This window comes from Coenobita brevimanus, chromosome 16 (assembly GCF_032717465.1).
Source record: "Coenobita brevimanus isolate Jiangsu-jjx chromosome 16, ASM3271746v2, whole genome shotgun sequence".
NCBI classification, from domain to species: Eukaryota; Metazoa; Arthropoda; class Malacostraca; order Decapoda; family Coenobitidae; genus Coenobita; species Coenobita brevimanus.
This window is the reverse complement of record NC_136969.1, coordinates 27,928,617-27,952,959: the sequence shown is the minus strand read 5'-3', so window position 1 is coordinate 27,952,959 and position 24,343 is coordinate 27,928,617. Positions and strand designations below refer to the sequence as shown.

General features: G+C 39.2%; 2 protein-coding genes across 2 annotated transcripts; one reads left to right on the top strand and one right to left on the bottom strand.

Annotated features, from left to right (window-relative positions):
• Nucleotides 1-5,551: 5,551 nt before the first annotated feature.
• T3dh (Type III alcohol dehydrogenase) lies at nucleotides 5,552-13,884 on the top strand. The gene is made up of 10 exons (XM_080265651.1): nucleotides 5,552-5,621; nucleotides 6,664-6,754; nucleotides 7,950-8,158; nucleotides 9,239-9,435; nucleotides 10,126-10,294; nucleotides 10,752-10,919; nucleotides 11,277-11,435; nucleotides 11,712-11,863; nucleotides 12,226-12,347; nucleotides 13,735-13,884. Exons 1-10 carry the CDS (start codon nucleotides 5,569-5,571, stop codon nucleotides 13,816-13,818), a joined length of 1,404 nt encoding a protein of 467 aa, XP_080121777.1. The 5' UTR covers nucleotides 5,552-5,568; the 3' UTR covers nucleotides 13,819-13,884.
• A 5,907-nt stretch (nucleotides 13,885-19,791) lies between these two features.
• On the bottom strand, nucleotides 19,792-22,329 carry PPP1R15 (Protein phosphatase 1 regulatory subunit 15). The gene has a single exon (XM_080265650.1). The coding sequence runs from the start codon at nucleotides 22,271-22,273 to the stop codon at nucleotides 19,958-19,960; it is 2,316 nt and encodes a 771-aa protein (XP_080121776.1). The 5' UTR covers nucleotides 22,274-22,329; the 3' UTR covers nucleotides 19,792-19,957.
• Nucleotides 22,330-24,343: the final 2,014 nt, after the last annotated feature.

Genomic DNA, 24,343 nt, shown 5'->3' with positions numbered 1-24,343 from the left:
TCCACCAGTTTGAGAAGTCTTCCTAAGCTAATAATAGCACATGAATGAGGCTGGTCACTCTCATCTTAAATGTCAGGACCAACTTGCCTAGCCCTGGGTTCCTATGCTCCTCGTGGGACAACAAAGGATTAGATGACTGATGGATGGAAAATTAGCAAAAATGCAATACAGAATACTGTATGTCATCTAACTGAAGGAGTTAACCTTATGTAGGGAATGTCCATTTAAATGTACACCATATTGTTATTACATTGATGTATATGATATTCACAGATATTCACAGAGGTTTCTGTATAATCTGCTATTCATGTGGTAGGTGGGGGTGCTCACCATCCACTTACTTGATTTAGTGCTGTTTTGGGTGTCTGCCCTTTCCTCTTGTCCTTCCTTCCTTTTCTGTCTTTCTTTCCCTCATTATTTTCACTTCCTTCTGCCTGTGGGTGACTCCACACCGAGTGACAAGCCAAATGGTTTCCTGTACACCAGGAAACCATTTACTGTACTATGCTGGGTGGTAACCATATAACCTAATTTATGGTGCCTGGTGGTTTAGTGGGTAATTAATATGCTCCAACTGGATTGAGCCTGTGTAGGTTTATATCCACAGGGGTGGTTGGGGTTTATTGATCACATAATGCCACTCAGGGATGAGTGAGGCTGGTCACTCTCATCTTAATGTCAGGACCAACTTGCCTAACCCCAGGCTCCTCTGCTCTTCATGGAGCAAAATAGGATTGGATAATGGATGGGTGGATGGATCTTAGTAGTAGTATTTGATATTTCATGGCTCTGAGGGCTCTCATTTGGTGAAACAAAATCATCTTGCATTAGTTGGAAGTGCATACTAGAAGTGATAAGGTTAATACTGATGATATTAACACTATCAGACTCCTAAAACTCTGTCTTGGCTGAATGAAATCATCTGGCATTAGTTGGAAAGAAGCACTGGAGTTATCCTGACCATGAGAAGCTTAATTATGGACATTATACAGTATTTTAATAGGGTAAACCTCTCTCTTCGTCAAGTCTTTCATTAATACTCCCATTACATACTGACTGGTGTCTAGATGAATCATTTCATTTGCATAACTCACAATCCATTAGGTATTTTTTCTAGTGTAGTTTCATATTGCCTGATGATTATATCGCTAGAGTGGGTTAAGTGGACTTGCATTTGATTTTCACTGACGTATGAGTCACAAATAATTGAAGAAAAAATGCACTCAAAGTCTTTATAAATAAATAATATGATGGTAAGCATCACTTTTTCATCATTTATGGTCATATCATACAACATAACTGACTCATACACAGTTTAACCCTTCAGTCTGGGAACATATTGTATATTTTCTTGTTTTCATCTCAAGGTGGTTTTATTCAGCTTAGCCTATGTGAGATTGTTCAAAACAGGAGGGTTAGATATGGTATTAATTAATCTTTTCACTGTTAAAGGTCCTTTATAAGTTAAATGAAATTAGATGCTAGCAGGAAGAGTATGCAAAAAAGGATGAAACATGGATTCAAGAGGTTAAATGGTGTGCTAGTCTGTGCTGAAATTGTGTGATGTTAGATATACGAATAGATGAATTTCCCTGGAAATTTGTAATCAAAAGTCAGAGGTACTGTGGTGAATCAGTCAGAGCAGGCCCCATAATAAACTACAGTACTTGAGTATGGTGACATCACGCAAGCTCAGTTTAGTGTTTGCTACCTCTGATTTTATCTAATGTAGGAGAGACCACCTGTAGGGGTTAATAAAGACTACAGTATATCTAATCCCTCTGGTTCAAAACAAATCTTCCTTTACGTGAATAAAATTGTCTAGTAGCAGCAAAAATAAACTAGATTTTTGTCATCATAATGAAGGAATTTTTTTATTACTGACCTATGCTTTTGAACTGTTCCTCAAAAACATATAAGTACTGTCCATAATTCATTACATTCTGTACAGATGCTATTACGAAAAGTATGTGTGATCATAGTGAAATTCAGAAACATTGTAAAAAATATATATTATAGCACAAAAGGAAGTGTATTCTTTACCTTGAGTTGTGATTGTTTCATTTCATTCATGCTGTGTCAAGACACTTTGAATCACTTTAGAATACACTTAACCTGGAGGAATTGTATATAGCCCTCATTAACCCCTTTAGTCTGGTGACATGTTTTTAAGCTTATTCTTCCTACCTCCAAACAATTTTAAATGGTTTAGAAGATATTTTTTTAACTGAAGGAATAAGATTGGTGGTAGGTGGGGACACTCACCATCCACTCACTCAATGTAGTGCTGCTCTCAGGTGCCTGCCCTTTCCTCTCTTCCTTCTTTCATTCCTTCCTTCCTCTTCTGTCTTTCTTTCCTTCAATCTTTCCTCTTCTCTCTGCCTATGGGTGACTCTACACTGAGTGACAAGCCAAATGGTTTCCTATACACCAGGAAACCATTTACTATGCTGGGTGGTAACCATATAACCAAATTATGGTGTCTGGTGGTTTAGTGGGTAATTAAGGCACTCTAGGTGGATTGAACCTGCGCAGGTTAATGTCCAAGGGATGGTTGGTGTTTATTTCTCACGTAATGCCACTCGGGGATGAGTGAGGCTGGTCACTCAACTTTAATGTCAGGACCAACTTGCCTAGCCCCGGGCTCCTACACTCCTCATGGGGCGACACAGCATTAGATGATGAATGAAGGCATAAGATATAATCTTCAATAATTCCTTTGTTACAGGTTTCCGTCACGCAGAATAAAACCTGGTGGTGGCTTGCTTAACTCTTTTCGTCTAGTGGCGTTGCTATATATATATATATATATATATATATATATACAGTATATATATATATGTATACTTATTTTAGTATCTTGCTACTATCAGACAGTTTTATAAAGCTTTGGTATGACTTATCAAACTTGCAAGATGTTCTGAAGCTGAAGAAAATTGTTATCAAGAACAGAGTGAGGTCATCCTTGTAGTGACAGTGTTATAATGAAAATGACATCACTGCACTGAAGGGGTTAAAGTACTCTTTACAATAAGAAAATTAACACTGAATCTCATGACTTTTATAGGATGATACAGATAATAGGCGTTTTTTGTAGCACCTCGGAAAGTCAAAAGGGTTTGGGTTTCCGCTGTTGGAGTTTACAAAACGCTAAGCAATAGCACAGCCAGACGAACGAGCACTGTGAGCCCGGGAAGAACTGTCGTACATAGCCAGTCTGCAAGGAAATGAGATGACACCTTTTTCATAATGACATTTTATGCTCCTAAGATAAACGTAGGAGCATTACTTACAATTTTCGTTCCATTCCGAAGCAGAAATTAAGGCCAGTAGAAACCATTTACACTCTTACTCTTTTTCAAGTAAGCCCAACCTCGCGGTGGATTTGTAAACTTGTTTCAATGGCTGCAGTTCCTGCGGTAAGACATGATAAACTGGAAAATTTTGGGATCCAAGCACATTTCACGTTTTGGAAATGCATCTATATCCCTCAAAAAACACATAACATGAAAATACTTATGACTGACTGAGACGTTACGTAAGAATTTTGTAATTTTGTACTTTCGTTGGAACGAAGCCAAAACCACAGTCAATTCATTGGACGCGTCGGCCATTTTGGGGCTGGAGGTGCGAGCTGGTGCGAGACGGAACATTTAAATTGATTGATTTTCGTAATAAAGTACATTGTTAGAATTCCTTATTGTCATATAATCATTAACATGTTTATTTGTTATGCATTATAGTATAAAAAATGAATAGTTATCTTCTGATATTGCGTATTAAACACCATGCTAAACTCCCTAACTGGCTATACTCCGCTACACAACACGCTGATTGGTAGTTTGGATATGCACCACTGCAGAGGCAAACTCCTCGGTGAGGAGTTTGACTTTCCAACAGCGGAATCTCAAACCCCTTTGACTTTCCGAGGTGCTACAAAAAACGCCTATTGTGTTTCTGTTTTCCACATATGCTTGCATAGGCAATGTGGATTACTTTATAACATTAGCTGTATTAGGTAGTCATCAGTCATTCCCTTCATGTATATTGTATCACTGCTAATACCAGAAGATTTTATTCACCTTTGGACAGGTGTCTAGTACAGAAAGAGTTAGAACTTGACATTACCTGAAGTATGTCATTAGCTGGAATAAAATACAGTACACTACATACTCTTAAAAACTTCAGTCCAAAAACTTTGTGGAAGATGAAAAATTATGGAATGTAGAATTGGAATGAGAACCAATGAAAAAAAATCTTGCAATCCAGTACCTGAGTTGTCCCATCCATGAGAGGGTTATTGGTACCAGTACTAGCACTCAGCAGGTTTCTCTCACCTGCATAAAATAATATAGAATGCTTGACCTGTCCTGATCAAACGAGGGTTAATGAAGGCTATACCTAACCCCTATCCAAAGCTGAATTAAATTATCTGGTGGTAACACTGAAATACAAAATACATCATCAGAAGGAACTACAGTAGTTACAGCTGAGTCATAAGAAGACAGCTGTCATGGAGTTTCTGATACTTTGAGGCAATTTACTGTACAGGGATTAATCCCCGAGCTATATCTATCAGATCATATAGCCCTGCCAGGGTCACAGAAGAGCACTACTTCTCCCAGCACAGCAGCCACCGGGCGGGCCGCGAACTCACAACCTCACGATAAGAGCCCAACACCCTACCACTAAACTTCCGAGCTTCTCATGCTATAATCATGTGGAGATAGCACGACCATGGACCAAGGAGGACCGTGTGTATCCATGTCTCATTTCGGCAGCATTTGGCTATTTAATTAAATTTGTGTAGGAATTAAGTATATCGAACCTGATAGTTATTTTTAATGGTGAAAAGCTTACTGTCATCACTCATTAACCATAGCCACAGAGCTGTCTAAGGATACTCATGGGTCCGTGACACTTCAACAGTCTCCTGCGGCTTAAACTTGGCCCAAAATGAAATGACTAGGGAAGACTATCCATTGAAATTACTAGGAAAGATTCTATCACACTGGTCGTTTTAGATGCGTCTGATTTGCAGCCTAGATAATCTACTCTTAACATTCGTCACGGCAAACGAAATGAATACGGCGACGAATTCTGTAACCAGTGGCTCTCGCGACCTTCGCAGTGCACACAGGTGCCATATAACGTTGATTCACAAGAAATACTTAGCAACAATGTTCACCATCTGACATGGGTAATCTAACGATATCTCATAGTTTTTTTCTTACAAATCATCAGAGACACTATAGATATTTAAGCACTTCTCTCGTTATTTTTTTAGTTTTACTTATTAGAGACAGTCTAGCGGTTACGAGAGGTAGCTTAGCAGCATGTGAACATTCGTTTGGCACAACGGTTCTCACATTTAACGTCAAACAGGAAAGATCATAATTATCTAGATGTAAAATGCGTAATAAATTTATAAGAAAATTGTGCTATGAAACCTCCAAAGCTAGCCCTGCTACAAAGCCTCCAGTGTCACCGAGGTAATGGTACTTCAATCTCCACTTCTATCAGGTAAATGTAACTGATCGGGTCGCGAGGGTCTACGAGAGAGGAAGGATGCCTGGACGGCAAAGAGCCTTTAATCTTCTGAAATCTGTGTCTTCGGCTTCGTAAGAACCGAGTTATTTGTTAGAGTACTATCTCCTTAAGTATATGCATCAAGCTATCTGTCTGTCACCCAAATAAATTATGAAATTCGAAGAGTTAAGTGCAGGACATGTTAACTGTATCCAGGGCTACCTTATGTAATATGCAACCTCGTGCAGTAGACGAATACTGTCATTCTAGTCTATAGTTTTGTGCTAGACACGTTTATTAATGCATATTATGTAGTAGTCATATATAGCTGTTAAACCTTTTCAATGCACTTTTTTTTTTTTTTAGTTTAGGAGTTATTTAGGAATAATTTAACACCTTAGTTTATAAGTTATCCTTAACTGTGTAAAGTCATCCTTACAACAAGAATAAAGTACTTGTATAATGATTATTGGTAGATTATATAAATTCTTACGTCATTCAACTTTGTCAACGCACATACAATGCTTGGAACACACTGAGCTCTGTAATATGCTGCACCGATTTTTAACATTGCAACATATATTCACTTTTTACAACACATAATTATATTACAGTAAAATCTTACTATATGTGTTCCTCCTCTTTCAGAATGCTCCCCTGTTAACAGGTGTGCATTAAATATAAAATGTCAGCACCATTGTTGTAAAGTGACATCAGTATTTATTCCTACTGTAGGTGCATTTTATGTCATTATGTAAATTACATCACCTTTAGGATCAAAGATTGACTTTGTGAGAAATAGGTAAGGCAAACAATCTTCAAAATCAGAGCATAGTTTTGCCAGTACTGTACATGGCTCTGACCTTCAGACTGTATAGAGTACTTACACTGTACAGTATTTTGAAATATCCACAGTACTTACAGTATGTGAACCTACTGGAATGCAAGCTGCAGTTATCCCTTTCCTGTAGCCAACCATTCTCCTTTGGGAGGATAGGGAATTAGCTGAGGGATGTTTGTGTAGCTGGGCAAGTTGGTGCCACTGTAGGAAGCTGTACCTCACCACTGCATGTACAATGGTAAATGACAGCAGTACATAAACAGTAATAGAAAAATATGGTATTGACTCCACAGATGCCGGTGCCCAGCTCACTCATGTGGTGGTGGCCATACCTTCGTCCCCCACTCCACCCGCGCCACACCCACCTATGACTATGCCTTTGAGGTGGGTAGTTGTGATGTACAGTGTAGTGCTGGATCCAGGGATAGACCAGACTCCCTTTTTTCAGCTGTGATGGTATATAGAACTGTGGTATATCAAGGTCCCCTAAATGTGTTAAGCTACAGGCCCAGAAAGATACAGAAATAAACTTTTCGATGTTTGACACAATCTTTGTACAGTATATTACAGGTACCTGCTTACTGTTATATACCTTTATTTTTTATTTATTTATTTTATTTTTTTCATAATGTCATCCCACCATGAACCCCTTAGGATCATCTGTAAATCTGAAGTGGTCTGAGACTGAGGACCTCAGTTAGAAAGACACTGATTTTAGTGGTTGCAGCTTCTGTTGCATAGGTACAGTCACCAGGAAGTGACTGGAGGTTTTGTCATCAAATAATGGCATTGAGTGTAGGCTGGTCATCTTTCCATAAGTATATTGTACTATAGTAGCCACAGCATCTTGAAAGGAGTAGATTTATTATATGCCAAAGATTGAAATGTTCTGTCAATCTATCTATTGCCAGACGCCTCAATCCCGTTTGGGGTGGCCACAAACAAATCGCCTCCAAGTCGCCCTGTCCCCCACCATTTCACTGCCCTGCTCCCAACTTACACCTCCCTCTCTCATATACCTGTCCACCCCAACCCTCCATCTCATCCTCGGCCTCCCCCTCCCTCTTCCCCCCTCCACCTCACTCATATAACACTCTCTTCTTCAGTCTTTCACTCTCCATCCTCTCCACATGGCCAAACCACCTCAGTGTGTTCCTCATAACACTTCCTATCACATCCACATCCACACCACAACGCTCCTTTATATCCTCATTCGTCAGCCTGTCTCTCCATGTGTCTCCACAGGCTCCTCTTAAATAACTCATTTCCACTGCTCTCATTCTTGACTTGTGTCCTTCCAACAACGTCCGAGCTTCACTTCCATACGTTAGAGTTGGTATCACAATCCTGTCATGTAGTAACTTTTTCACTTCCATGCTCACTTCCCTGTTTCTTATCACTGCTTTCATAAATGTTCATTTATGTTATCTTAATGTAATCTTTAGCAGTGTGCTATGGGCTGGGAATCACCCAAAATGCCTGGCAGACTTGCTGCAAGTGAGAGCTAATATATCATGGACTTAGTTGAAAAAAACAAAAAAAATGTGTATCAAAGAATGTTGTATTGTGTTCCCCTCAGATGGCTTGCTCAACAGTGCGCTACGGGCCAGGAGTCACACAGGAGGTTGGGCAGGACTTGGCTGCGATAGGTGCTAAGAATGTCATGGTGGTGACTGACAAGATATTGGCAGGATTAAAACCTATGGCCACTGTTGCTGACTCACTCACACGCAATAAAATCAACTTTACTGTGTTTGATGATATAAGGATTGAACCTACGGATAAAAGGTAGGCCACAGCTAGTAGGATATACAGTACCTTATTTGTCGCTGTGATGTCAACTTTGATATATTCAATGATATTTTGATTGAATTTACAGGCCCAAGATCATAGTTACAGCACATTTACTCTAACCTGACAATACTCCTAACCACTTCCAGCTTAGCTGATGGCCAAATGTAGGCTACTGTTGTCAGAATGGAGGGTTAATTTAATTAGTAACTAAGGAGACTTATTTCTACCTCATAACAAGGCTCATTAGACTTCATGTAACCATGACTTTAGTCTTCAGTTTCATCAGGTGAAACAAACTGGTTTTATAACCAAGGAGACTCATTCCTGCCTCATAACTAAGGCTCATCAAATTTCATAGATTGAGAAGGTGGTGGCAGTCATCATCCACTCACTTGATGTAGGGCCACCTACTTCTTCCTTCACCTTTATCATTTAATTTTCTGTGTCAGCCCTCCTCTCATCTTATTTCTCCCAGCTTTCATGTCACTTTTTATTACTCTTCTTTCCTTACATTGAGTGACAAGCCTAATGGTTTCCTGTAAGCCAGGAAACCATTTACAACATGGGGTGGTAACCATATAACCAACCCACATGTGTTCCGTATGTGTCAACAAGTGGGTTGGCAGAGGGTTAGTGCCACTCCCCATAAAACCACTAACTCAAAGACAGATGGCTACCCCTTATTGCGATTGTGGTGTCTGGCTATAAATAGACAGATAGAATAAATGCAGGTTAAGAGATAGAAGGGTGAATGTGCCTGAGCATTATTAGTGCAGTTATATAAAAAGTTATTTTCATACTGTATTTATATAATCACAGACACATAATGTTTCATATGTATATGTTATGTAGAAAAGGGAATGGGAGTTAAATATATAATGTTGAAAAGGGAAGAAGGTTTAAATTCATGATGATGACTAGATGTGAAAGGACATGCTTAGATAACACTGTTACTCTAACCTCACCTTTCTTTGCCAAGAAGAGAGGGTTTTGATGAATATGTTGCCGTGGGTGGTGGCTTTGTGATGAACAGATGTAAAGCATTTAGGTAATGTGTTGCTCTAACCTCACCAGCTTGAAGGCTGCCATTGACTTTGCCAAGAAGGGCAATTTTGATGCATACCTCGCCGTGGGTGGTGGCTCTGTGATGGACACATGTAAAGCTGCCAACCTGTATGCCAGTGATCCTGAGGCTGATTTTATGGACTACGTCAATGCACCCATAGGCAAGGGCTTGCCCGTCACGGCAAAACTGGCTCCACTGATTGCTGGTGAGTAGAGAAGCATAGATGTACTTACCATACCACTATCAATTATTCAGTGGTGAAGATGTGCAGTGAAAGTGGGGGGTTGATACTGTACATCATGCACTAGCATTGTTTGCAGTATATCACTTACTGGTATTTCTTTAATTGCTAATGGATATTAACACATTACATCTATATACACCCAGTCACAGCATCAAAGACATTTTGATACTCACAGTCTTGAATAGGATTTTTTATGTTTTTGAGAAGACAGTCTTTCATGCTGGAACAGCCCTCAGTGAAAGCAATTTTTGCATGACACGGTAGTTTTAAGAAATTTCTGCAGCGTTAAGTGAAAAATTACTGTATTTTTTGAGTAATTTTGTACTGATTGACAAGACAACGTGAAAGAATTTGTAGCGAGGCAGCATGTTAGCTGATTACACTTCCAGAAATATAATACAGTTCTTATTAGTAAAGCTAGTAGATGCTCAAGATGTGAAATTATGTACAGTAGAGTACTTCTAACATACAGTGGAGTAACATACTGTGGAGTAAAGTTTTCTTGTATTCCATTCCAGTAAGATGTCAGACTTGATTTAGACAGAATATATGGTACACATAATCTATTGAAGCAGTCAGTGAGTTAAATAAATTGCTTTACAGTACAGTACAGCACTGTCACTTTCTGTTTATGTTTTTTCAACCTCATAGTGCCAACCACCTCCGGAACTGGAAGTGAGACAACCGGCGTGGTTGTGTTTGACTTAGAAGCCCTTAGAACCAAGACAGGCATAGCCAACCGAGCATTGCGTCCTACCCTTGGCATCGTTGACCCCCTCCACAGCCTCCTTATGCCGGAGAGGGTTGCAACTTACAGTGGGTGAGGCTGACTCATAAAGGAGTCACATCTATGATTGAGAGTGGAAAAATAAGTAAATACCCAGAGAAACTGAATGCATTACAATAATCATAATCATCTTTGATGCCTTGCTCCCTGCTGGAAATCCACCAGTAAGGAATGGCCATAGCAGAACTGTCTCCAGGCTGCTTAATCATAACACACCTCTCAGATTCTCTTAAACACTCCTTTTTCCCCTTCCATCTGGCACACCAGTACAGTATACTGCTCCACATTCATCTTCTGTGCCACTTAATGTCTACTTCTATTATTCTGAAATATTTACAGAGGGCTTTCCTCTCTCCAGTTTTGATGTGCTGTGTTATGCTTTGGAAATACATTGTATGTGACTGAATTATTGAAAATGTAAAAATGAATCAAGTATCAACAGAAACTTAGGAAACTACTAAAGTATGACAGTGGGTTGGCTTATCCCCAGTTTTGATGTACTGTGTCATGCACTGGAATCCTACACTGCAATCCCTTACACCAAGCGATCCCCTCGCCCTGAACATCCGCAGTTGCGCCCAGCTTACCAGGGATCCAACCCCATATCTGATGTATGGGCCACACATGCCCTTGCATCTCTGGCCAAGTATTTCAAGAGGTCAGTTTGGTGCCAAACTTTCTGTTCTTTTGGAAGGAAATGTTTCTTGGTACAGCCTCGTATACAGTATACTCTATATACAGTACAGTATGCCTTGACTTGAAATAAACGTGTTAGGTAGATAACAACCCCACTTGAGGCAATAAAAATGATACTGAATGTGCATAAATGATGGAAATTATGGAGTAACATTAAGTGGGTAAAACTGATGGTACCTGGTATGTCATTTTTTTTTTTTTTTTAATGGTAACAGAATTAATCCCAATATTGTATCCCATAAAAACTCAGTCACATAAAGTTTTGTGTTTTTATAATGTGGTGCCGTCACCTCAGTTTATTCTGTCATGCCACACACAGGTCAGTCTACAACCCAGATGATGTTGAGGCTCGGTCACAGATTCACCTGGCCAGCACGATTGCAGGTGTTGGGTTTGGTAATGCTGGGGTGCACCTGTGTCATGGCATGTCATATCCCATTGCTGGATGTGTCAAGACTTTTAAGCCAAATGATTATCAGTAAGTTGCAGTTTTCGTTCACTATACATCTGTCATGTTTTCTATTCCTCTTGTTATTGTCATAGCCCCTGGCTCATTTGAATTTCAAATAAACCTGATAGATAGTGGGCTGAAACTACCAGTATAACTAATCCTGACACTTAATTCCACTTTTAGTCCCTGTCTTCTTTCAGAGTCAAGCTTATTGTCATCCTTTGTGGGTTGTCAGTACTGGTGAAAGCTATAGTCAGCCAGGCAGACAGACTTACTAAGAGTTATTGTCTGTTTCATTTTCAGAGTGGACCATGCCATAATCCCACATGGCCTATCAGTGGTAATGACAGCTCCCGCAGTGTTTACATTCACCGCCCCAGCCTGCCCCGACCGTCACCTTGAAGGAGCACGGCTCTTGGGGGCTGATGTGTCCAAGGCCAAGAGGGAGGATGCAGGTCAGACATATTAGGTTTTTTTAGTTGAGTACTGTAGTTTGCCTACCTTAATATGATTTTTATCTTTTTTTGGCCTTTTTGCTTTAGCTCTGGCAGCATATGATAGTACTGTGCCTCTGTCATTTCCTTAACACTTTTTGTTACTAATACTGTATTCCATTTTGATGACTTTTCAATTTGTAATGAAAATGTTGAGAGTTTTCAGAAGTACTTATAAACAGACAACAGTAGTAACCTAAGAAAAATTATAGTCATGCAGTATGTATGTATGCTTTGGAATATGTGTACAGTACAGTATTTTGTATCACACCAGAACATACTGAGAGAGAGAAGGTGCTATTAATCTCTCCTTTGTCCCTCAGGCCTGATACTAGCAGACATGTTGCGAAAATATATGTCTGATATGAATGTTGACAATGGACTTAGTGCCTTAGGATTCACAAAGGACGATATACCAGAATTGGTGAAGGGAACATTACCCCAGGTAAGTTTGTAGTACTGTTTATTTTATTCCACTTACCTTAAATGTTTGGACTGAGTAGCCTAGCCCTGGGCCTGTGTTCCTGATGAGACAATACTGAGTTGGATGATGGATAGATGGATTTTTTATTTTCCCCATTTTTGTTTTTAATTCACCCGCTGTTATGCATCTCGCCTTGTGTTTTGAACTCTACATCACTCTATCCTTGGATGGAGGGAAAAAAAAAAACAATTTTAAGTGAAGAAATGTGTTAATTTATCAGCAACTTATTAGCTGTGAAGGATTATCCATTAAAAAAAAAAAAAAAAGTGACACGTAGCTCATGAGTACTTACGTAATTGCCACTTCCAGCAGTGAGTACAGTAATAATAATCCATCCACCCATCCATCATCCAATCCTATGTTGTCCCCTGAGGAGCGTAGGAGCCCGGGGCTAGGCAAGTTGGTCCTGAAATTTAAGATGAGAGCGACCAGCCTCACTCATCCCTGAGTAGCATTACGTGAGTAATAAACCCCGCCCACCCCTTGGATATAAACCTGCACAGGCTCAATCCAATTGGAGCACTGTAATTGCCCACTAAACCACCAGGCGCCAAAATTTGGTTTTATGGTTATCACCCAGCATAGGAAATGGTTTCCTGGTGTACACGAAAACATTTGGCTTGTCACGTACTGTAGAGTCACCCACAGGCTGAAGGAAGAGGAAAGATATACTACTACTACTATTAACAATAATAATGGGGGCGCCCACCATCCACTCACACGATGTAGTGCTGCTTTCAGGTGTCTGCTTTTTCCTCTCCTGCTTCCTTATTTACTTCCTCTTCTGTCTTTCTTTACTTCATTCTTTCCTCATCCTTCTGCCTACCGGTGACTTTACACTCCCTCTTCTGTCTTTCTTTCCTCTTCTTTCTGCCTGTGGGTGACTCTACACTGAGTGACAAGCAAAATGGTTTCCTGTACACCAGGAAACCATTTATTACGCTGGGTGGTAACCATGTAACCAAATTATGGCGCCTGGTGGTTAAGTGGGTAATTACGGCACTCCAGTTGCATTGAGCCGGTGAAGGTTTATATCCAAGGGGTGGTAGGGGTTTATTGTGCACGTAATGCCACTCAGGGATGAGTGAGGCTGGTCACTCTCATCTTAAATTTCAGGACCAACTGCCTAGTCCCGGGCTCCTATGCTCTTCCTGGGGCAACATAAGATTGGATGATGGATGGATGGATAATAATCCATCCATCCATCCATCATCCAATCCTACGTTGCCCCATGAGGAGCGTAGGAGCCCGGGGCTAGGCAGTTGGTCCTGACATTTAAGATGAATAATAATAATAATAATAATAAAGGCTTCATAATTATAACAAGGACTTACCTTCCCTTCTCCAGCATCGTGTTACCAAGTTGGCATCTCGTGAGCAGAGTGAAGAGGATCTGGCTGCAATGTTTGAAAATTCCATGACTGTGTTATGAGCAGTCTTCATGGTAATTCTGTATTCTCATCAACTTTGGAGAGCTTTTAGTACCTCTTCCTTAGTGATATACAGGTATTTTCATGATACACCTTTGTTTTCTCTTGTATGCCTATATTTTTGATGTACAGTATTGTCCTTCCTTATTTCCTTCCTTCCGCATCTGTCTTTCTTTACTTCATTCTTTCCTCGTCCTTCTGCCTACGGGTGACGTAACACTCCCTCTTCTGTCTTTCTTTCCTCTTCTTTCTGCCTATGGGTGACTACACTGACAAGCCAAATGGTTTCCTTTACACCAGGAAACCATTTTCTATGCTGAATGGTAACCATATAACCGACTAATGGCTCCTGGTGGTTTAGTGGGTAATTAAGGCGCTCCAATCGGATTGAGCTGGTGCAGGTTTATATCTAAGGGATGGTTGGGGTTTATTACTAATGTAATGCCACGCAGGGATGATTGAGGCTGGTCACTCTCATCTTAAATGTCAGGACCAACTTGCCTAGCTCCGGGCTTCTCTGCTTCTCATGGGGCAGCGTAGGAGTGGATGATGATGATGAGGATGTTTGACACAGAATGTATAAGTATCCTAGACAAAGATATTAACATAGCACATACAGAAATAAACTGGTAGGAATGAGATGCCAGGGAGCTTCCTTAACTGGTATGAACATGGCTGCAAGAGAGTCGTTACAACTTTGACTAAGTGCGTGAAGTAAACAGCGATTTAGGCTAGTAAATCAGATATGACTTCATCTACTGTTCCATTATATTTACATCGCACTTAAGGTATGACTTTCACTTTCCTCCTGATGGATCATATCATAACCATCTATGGGCCAAGAAATCAGTCCTACACAGCCTTGGAGTGTTTGCCCGGAAGAAAATGAGATGAAATATTTGGCTAACAATTTGTCACCTTTGGGCAGAGAGACATATCAGTCCTCTTCCAGATTGTGTGTTTAGCCAGAAGAGGAAAATAAGGAGACAAGGTGAAATATTTGGCGAACATTTTCTCCACAGCTGTACAGTGCATCCAGAAAATGTTCTAATTTCCCAAGTTTTAATTCAGAAATATTATCCCCAAACCTCTGGTGTGTGTATTCTTGCTATTTCTGTTAACAGAGAATATGATGAAACTGTAATGTGAAATTCATAGTACAGTATTTCTAAACATTTGCCTTAAAAATAAATAAATAAATAAAAATAAAAAGTGAACAGCATTTACACTCATTGCAATACCATCAAATACCCTACTTGGGCAAAGATACTTTTTGTAGGCATTGTAGACACATTGGAAGATTATGTACTGTACGAGTCTCTGCCATAATTATCGTAACAATTTTGGTGCTAATGATCCTGTATATCCAGTAATTACAGTACATGTAATACTGCGTATAATCCCTTCATCACAAGGGTCTCTTAGTTTTGTTCTGCTTAGCACTCCCCTGTAGTGAAGGGAGTAAGAAGTTGTCTAACCCCTCCAGCTTGTCTCCAAAACTGAATAAACTTACCTAGAGATATCTGTAAATTTAAAAAATAATCTTGATGTGGAAGGGGTTAAAGTGATAATAAATGTGGGTTGTGTAATTATTTTGTTGATAATATTTAAATGTTTGTGTGTATACCAATACCATAGTGTAATACTGTAGTTGGATTAATCTTTTATAATATGTCTCATACTTTCCCTCTGCCTATTGAGGGCTGTTTTTATTAAGATGATTTAAGTCTGTTATAAATCACGTTTTTGACGCAACTAATAAGAGATCCATTATTAGGCTACCTGTAAAGATGACTTGCCAATTTCCTTCATTTTAAACTACTATTGAATGAAAGGTTATACTTTGGAACACATCCCTGACTTAAGAGTGAGCCGAGTACGTATCTGTGTTGTCTAGTATACAAATTAAAGTTCTTAAGAAGCCACAGGTGCAAGTTCATGACTTAAAGATCATGAACAGGCTCTTGCAATAAATTTTGTACTGCATGCAAAGGTTAAAGTGTAGAATGTGCTCAATTTTAGCAGGTTATTTTAAGAATGTATCAGAGGGTATGTAATTATAGTACCAGTAAAAGATCCAAAGTTTATTAACAAATTCTAATTCTCCATACAGTACAATGGGAAGAGTTTATACTTTTATTTCCTGAGTAGTACACAGAAATAGAATGTACAGTACGGTACTTATTAGACTAAACTCCATATGCAGCAGCAGTTTCAAAAATGGTTGATGTTATCAGTCACTTACATTTTTAAATCAATGCAGTGTTATTGTCTTGTATAACAAAGAAAGGATCCAGAAACCATACTGAACAGAGTATACCATGGTTAGGATAACACACAAATCTTTCAATTGCTGAGCTGCCATCCAACATAAACAAATTTTAGCTACATTTCTTTAGGACAGTTCAACTAGCTTTGTAATTTAAGTAGACAATTTGACGATAAAGTGAATACTGTAGTCAGGTGCAGTAGCTAGTTTAACATTACTGTGAAACAATGCCACCTCAGCAGCTCATACTGTATATAATATCTTGTAATGAAATGATAAAGATGTTTTAATATTTCTCATTCAAAATATTTATAACAGCATTGTCTCCTTAGTACTAATATTCAAAGAGATTATATCAAGAGTGTTGGCTTTGGGATGGGGATATTTACAGTGCACAGAAGTTATCATTTGCTTCTTTGCGGTGGGAAGTGGTAAAGCATAAACGTAGGGGCTGAGGTGTATCTCATCCTGAAACAAGAAACTATGTGCTTCTCAGCTTAAGTGATCCTTGACTGAATGTTTTGTTATTAAGTGAGGGTGATCTCATCATTCATTCATTGCCAGACGCCATGTATCCCACACGGGGTGGCCAAGGGCTTAGAGTTAATTGTTTTATAGGGAGGGGCACTAATCCTCCACCAACCCCACTTGATCTATGAATCATATTTAATACATCTTGGTATTCGCAAGACTTTTGTTATCCATGTTTATGGCTGATATGGAAGTCCAACTTGGGCCAGCAAAATTAGATATCATCATCATCCAGACCTCCTTTCTCACCCTAGGGCAGGGTGAGGAGTAGCAATGTCCAGATATGCAGATGAAATGTTTCTTCCTATCAGTCATTATGTTGTGACTGCATATGCTTTCATAGCCCTCAGCTTAAGAGTGATCCTGGCATTGATGATGTTAAACAAAGGCAATGCATACACTGTGACTCCTTGAAATTTCAGAAGTCTGTCTATACATGAGATGAGCTAAGTTCTGCTAGCCTGCTACATCTGGCCTGGAAAATTAGTGACCCATCACTGATGTCAACAACAGCAATATGTTAAAACAGATTCAGTCTCAGAAAGACCCAGTTGTACACACAACAGACTTGGGTAGCAGTGTAGCTGACAGGTTATACAAATGACACTGATTAAAAACATACCTCTGCTTGTGAGAGACAATTCTTATATACAGCACAGTATACAAAATTACATGTTACTCTCAACCGTATATACAGTACATCATATAAGTCTGTTATTTTCTTAACAGAATCCCGTGGGATGCAATCAGGAAGAATTCTGAAATTAGATCTTTGATTCTGGTAAAATATTTGGGTTTACGTGAAAAAAGTTTGCAAGTCAGTAACTTTTTTTTTCATTCATTCTTTTCATTATAATAAATGTGTTCAAGATACTGTTAATGGCAATATATTTTAGTACTAGGTCAAATGTTTCATTGATATTTATTGTTACAAGTCTAAATTCTTGAAATAAGTTGTCAACTTTTAATTAGTATAATTCTGGAGTAACTTCAAAGGTCTGATGCTCCAGCTTTTGCAGTTTTTGTATCATCAATTGAGTAAATATTAGCACTGTTTTAGGATCATGGGGTGGTGTTGATGTGAGAAATGTGCATGTGACAATTCTGGAAAGGGCCAATACCATGCTTTATAAAGGAAACATCTCTGAAACACCTAACCTAGTACAGTGTGGTTCATGCTAATTACCATGGATCTAGCTGTTTACTTCCAAGGCAACTCTGCATGGATAGCAATCATACTGTATTGCATGTCAATATTTATTAGCTTAACAAGGAGTAATGAACAAATGAAACACCCCTGTAACTGTTACTGCTATAAGGGAAAGCTCCCATTGCGAAATACCTGTAGGTTCAAGGAGAGGCTGTATCAGATGATACTCCACATGACAGATAAGATAATCCCAAACATCTTTACATAAAATACTAAGCATACTCACTCCATCTTACAACAGAAAAGGAGAGAGGATAACGATGATGATATAACAGCTTGAATTTGGTACCATGCATCAAACTTCTCTATTAGGTACAAATGTTTTAAAACAATACAGAGTAATAAGACAGCGTCACAATCTCTCTCCCAACTTACACTTCCCAGTTTGACTGAATCATTCGCTCTACAAAATTATATTTAAGATTTAATATACTCAATAAATCCACTGAAAGGCAAAGACTATAAATGAAATTCCACCCTACTTCTCAGAACTCACGCTAATAACTGAAACACATATAATACCTGTCAATCAGAAGTTTACTGTATGAAAGCACATCCAAGCCCAAGAACAATCTACAAACGGTTCTAAGAACTGTATACTGTATAATAGTACAATTCTGGAGGATGGAATAAAGGAAACTTGCATGAAACCTTCAAAATGGCAGTGACCTGTCAACCCATCACATTCTCTCAAGCACCATATTTTTCTTTCATATTATTTTTCCTGTTTCTTGACACCTACTTCATCAAAAGCATATGGACTGTTTTTAATCCCCTGAATACAGTGAAGTCTTTCAAAAGTCCTCTTGGTACCTTCGTATAGTTTTATTCAGCCTTTGTGCAACTTGTGAAACTGGTGGTCATTCATCATTTACTCCAATACAGAGAGGTCTCCCAATATTAAGGCATGATCATCTATAATCATCATATCACGACAAGTCAATGCCATTTTAACTGCCTCGTATGGCTGATAAAAATAAATGGATATATCATCTTGCATACAGCCTGAACCCGCTGCCCACTTAATGTCTGGACCCATTAAGATCAACCCTTTCAGCATGGTGACATCTTTCACTTTACTACAAACCTGACAATTTTACTCAGTTTACAAGACATTTTAAAAGCCTGAGGGGTGAGATGTATTATTCATAAACCTCTTCAATCCAGGATATCCTTATTGATTTTTTATTGCTTTACTGTTGCTATCTCCAGGCAATTTTATTTTACTCGGGAGACAAGAGGTTTGATTTAGCCTTTATTAATCCTGACACAACAAGGTTTCCACTTACCGGTACCCGAACAAAAACATCTGCACCTGGCAAGAGTGCAGTAAAACACGTATCATACTGAAAGAGTTAAGATTAAGAATGGAAATGTGGAATACAATGCCAAGTGATCCACTATGGTAGTACAAAACTTTATCACTGACATAAAAATATAAACTGGCTATATCTTCTCTCATTTTTTACAGTACAGTATCTGACATAAATATGGTATCTACAATAAAAATTACTTACATATTTAAACAACAGTGCTACTAATGCACATATAGTCTAAGAGCAACAACACACATTGAAACATTACTCACAATACAAAAGCATATTAACACTAAAGGAAGTACCTACAATCCTGTATTCTCATGTCTGTTAAATAAAAGCCAAAAGGAAATAGCCATTACTTGTACCCAACGTAAAAAGTATGAGGATTAACTTCTAAATTTCTGTCAGGCAAAGAAATAATTAAATGTAAACTGAGCTTGAAATAAACTGTATGCTAAAATAATGTGTGTGTGTGTGTGGGGGGGGGGTTATTTCCAAGCTCTCGTAGTTTTCTTCAATTCAGGCTGCCAAAGTTCATTAACACCAAGCATACGGTATGCATATATACTGTACTACACCATGCAGAAAACTTCAATATAGCTATGATTTTGTTGATCCCATTGATGGAGTAATGGAATGCCCAAAATACTGCAAGGCTGAAAGGTCTCTGCAAAAATAAACTGACAAAGAAAATAAAAACTCCCAAATAATCATACAGGACTTCCTTTAAAACATCACAGACTGTGTTTACCTTATCTCTAGTTTAAAATGGGAAAAAGAAACTAACTCAAAGGACTAGAAGTAAGGTACTGTTAGCTTGGCCAAGAGTTCTGTTGCATCTTCTTATACACACAGTCTCTATGCTCATGGTTCAGGACCAAGGAGAGGGTGGGTTCAAGGCTGGCAATACGCTGGCAGAACCTGGCTCGGTCTCGGGCATACTGCTCCCACGGTCCTCTTCTTGCCTCCCTGCGTGCGAAATTCCAGGTGACCATGGGGTGAATGCTTGTTCCACCAAAACGAACCCGCCTTTCACTCTGACCCAACACATCCTTCTCTATCTCCTCTTCCCACTTTCTGTTTATCTCCTCCAACGAAACATCCGAAACTGGGACATCCTCCTCATCACTGGCACTATCACAGACTACACTTTCAGGAATATTATCACAATGCTGGTTCTTGGAAATATTTTTGTTACATTGGTTCACAGCTACCTGAGTGCAAGGGAATTTTCCAGAACCCCCTGAAATGATAAGTCCAAACTCAAAAGTCTCCCATGTGTCATCAATGGGTCCATTCTCACCACACACTTTGTCCCAGTCATCATCAAAATCTTCATCTTCATCCTCATCCTCTGACTCATCACTTTCACTTTCATCATAACCAAGAATGCAAGCAAGGACATTACTAAACTTTGGACTAGATGGTGATGGCTTTTTACATGCCTTGAAATTATCTTTAGCAACTGCCTTATCTAAATCATCTACAGTGTCAGATGTTAGCATCTTACATTCTTTAAAATTATCTACTTCATCTACAAAATCAACATCAAGACTATCAACACTAGTGGTGCTCGACTCACTGACACTGCGAATTCTTGAGTCATAGGAACTGCACTCACTGTTATTATGTGCTTTCTGGGAAATAGAAAAGGAGCAATGGAGAGGTAGTGTAGTTTCTTCTTTAGGTGAGGAGGTTAGAGGTGGTGATTCTGGCAATTCTATACATATAAGGTCTACATTGATCCCATTCTCATTAGCCTTTACTGAACTTTTTAGCTCTTTTAGGAAGTTCTTTGAAGTGGCTTTCTGAGTTTTGGTTGCAGTCTTAAACAGCCCTGATGCCTTGCACTTATTATCTACTGCAGGAGGTGCCTTCTCTTTGGGGTATACCTTATCCTTCATAAATATTTTAGGAAGAGGTTGGACCACCTTCTCATACTTTGCTGAGCTATCTTGAGATTTGTCAGGGCTTTCTGGAGAAGGTGGTGGAGAGGGAGGAGCTCTGCCCACAATCTTGGCATAACTTAAGGAAGAGCTGTCATTTACCGAATTATCGGAAGTACAGACTGTTGTGTCCTTGGATACTGGAAGTGAAATGTCTCCATTTAAACTTTCATTCTTCTTTACAGCAGCAGTTCTGTCTCTTAACCTTTCATTCTTCTTTCCACGTGCAGTTGTGTTGTCTAAACTTTCACTCTTTTCTACAGCTGCAGTAGTACCACCATTTAAACTTTCATTCTTCATTACAGCTACAGCTCTGCCTCCATCTGAACTCATATTCTTCACTGCCACTGCAGTTCTAACACTATCATCCATTGTTTCCTCTCTCACTCGCTGGCTTGTACTTCCTGGAGGACTGAGAGATGTAAATTTGTCACTCTGAGAAGGCACTGATTCAGATATGTTATGCTTCTCACTACTTTGGTTATCCTTTGGTGAAGATTCTTCCAAGTCTGTGGATTCCATTTCACTCTCCTCATCAACTTTGTACTCCTCCTTATCTTTCGAAGTGACAATGGGATATGTGCTGGAATTTCGACGAACAGCATTTATTTCATTCTCTGTTATCTCACAGAAATCATTTAATACTTCTGGAACAACAGAACAATTCAGGCCATTTGGAATGATAGGAATCTCTCCAGGATTAGAAGTGCCGATCCCATTCATGTCTGAGGTTTCCATTCTTTTCTCATTCATGTGGGAATTTGTTAAACTACTAACAGGTGCTTGTGAACTGCAAGAGTAATTATTGGGAACCCACTCCTTGGCTTCAGGATTAAGAGGCTTATCAACTTTAACACTGGTGAACTTGCCTGGTTGTGTGTGGTGAGAGGTCTGGTATGAGTATGGGCCTTTGCACTGCTTCAGACTAGAGGGATCCATGTGGTAGGGGTATAATCCTTTTTCCTGCATCAGATTAAGAGGATCCATGTAAGGGTACATCAGGGGGTCAATGAAATCTAGATGAGACCCTCCTGGTTCTGCTGGGAACCAGAGGGGAGCGTCAGGATTGAGTGCCTTGGTAATGGGTGGGTAGTAAGGCTGAGAGTTGAGGTGTTGTAGAGGGTGCAGCTGAGGGTCAACCATCACCTCTGGGTTGACCCATGTGACAGGTGCTGCCCACATCTTATGGAAAGTCTGATACACAGTATTCAGTTGTCTCCACAGCAGTCCACCCACTTCACTCGGGGGCTTTCCTAAGTTAAGAAACATTTATATATACTTGAAAACTCTGACATCATGCCTTATTCACTAAAGAATATTATACAGTCGAAACATGACCTTACGATGAGTTCATCCTACACAAAACATACTGATAATACTATTACTATAAGATACTATTATGATTGCAAAATCTTGAGATGGGACAAAGAATTAAGCGGCTACATAAGCATTAGAAATTTTATCCTTAGTACCTGATGTTCCAATGTCAACCAATGTTATTAAAATATGCAAAATTCACCATATGCCTCATCATTCATTAAACACAATGGCCCAGTACTTTATATCAGACAAAAAATGAGCCTGATCTGGTATAGCTGGACTTAAAAGTTGCCCAACTAGATCTAAAATAAATTGGCTGAACCTAGATGGATGTATGGCAAATGATATGAAGTAGTGTCCACTTTATTCCATCTCCAGAACTTTATTCAACTTAAGAGATTTAGGAACTGATAGAGTATCATATTCCCTCCATTAACAGAGGCTGCCTATACTGCACAAATCACTCAGTACAAAAGGAAGAATAAAAGATGTCCTCAGGCTAGAGAGATAATTGCAGATTGCTTCTATCCTTTGAACTACCTGCCACTCACATCTTGAACCACAATAAGGCAGACTGCAACTGATGTCTCAATGCCACCTTACCAACAACCCCACACCCTCCCCCCATTACCCCTCTCCTCCACTGCGACCCCTCACCCTATCCACCTTCCCTCTTCGGCTGCCACCCCACCCCACACTCCTAAGCCACAATATACAGCAAAAAATTTCAAAACCCTGTAGCTGCTAAATTCGTGCACATATCAACCTTAATATTGATTTCTACATACATCATCACATCCTCTATTTTTCTTGCAAACCCAGTGCACTTCTGCTTCTGGGTCTCCTGTTGCTTTTTGAAGGACGGATGACCAACCAATCTACTTCCCCTGGTAACATTAACTACTGCTTACGAATTTTAGCCTGGCTGCTGCCACACAATCTGATTAAAGTGCAAGACCCCTGCATTTATGCCATGCCAAGAGCTTACAAAAAACTAATTTGTTATGTTAGGATAGCAGCTGTCTTCTTGACTACTTGTACCACCACCCAGTTGTCTTCCATTACTATTTTATTGTCACTTCCCTACACAAGAAATATATACTGGGTAATGTACTTTATAAAAAAAAAAAAAAAAAAAAAAAAAAAAAAAAACTGCCTTACTCTGTGTTGTGTGTGTCTTAAGATGTGTCTGGTCCAAGAGGGATGTGTCCAGTATGGGTGGGTTGGAATGCATGTCCAGTATCACAGGCTGGACCCGCTCCTTGTTGCCTCCACGGTTCATCTTGCTGCTGCTTGGCCAACTCCCAGGCTGGCAGGCTTGGAAGAGGTTCATGCTCACTTCTGCAAGACAGTATAAATGCATTCAATTTACAAACCACCAAGAGTAAGAAACAAGCAGTAAACACAACCGAAGTGTATGAAACATTCATATGAATTGGTGACAATATCAGTACCCGTAATAGTTTTTTATCGGGTTTTTCATTCTCCAAAACTCTGTACCGTACTACAAATTATGCTAATTTAAATTCAATGCACATTGTGGGGGAAAAGAAAAAAATGCACTCCGAGCTTTCTAAGTCAACAAGGTAACAAGCCATAACGTGCATACTTGCTACAAGTTTAAATTATGTTTATATAAATTAATAATCAATACCAAAAAAACTTCAAAACTATCAGCCATCAGCTTAAAAACTGTAAAATGCATATTTCCAAGTCTTTAATTACAGAACCACCAACTTTTCCAGTACACAAAGCCTATCAGGAATCAATGCTAACCTTGATATAGGCCCCAAGCTATTGACTATATCTACAGAATTTGGGAATAATACAAAATACTCTATGATGAAAATCCCAGTCATATACTTTACAATACCTGTGACATATCCTAGATTTTTCCTCAATATTCTATGGAAAACAGACGACAGTTACCTT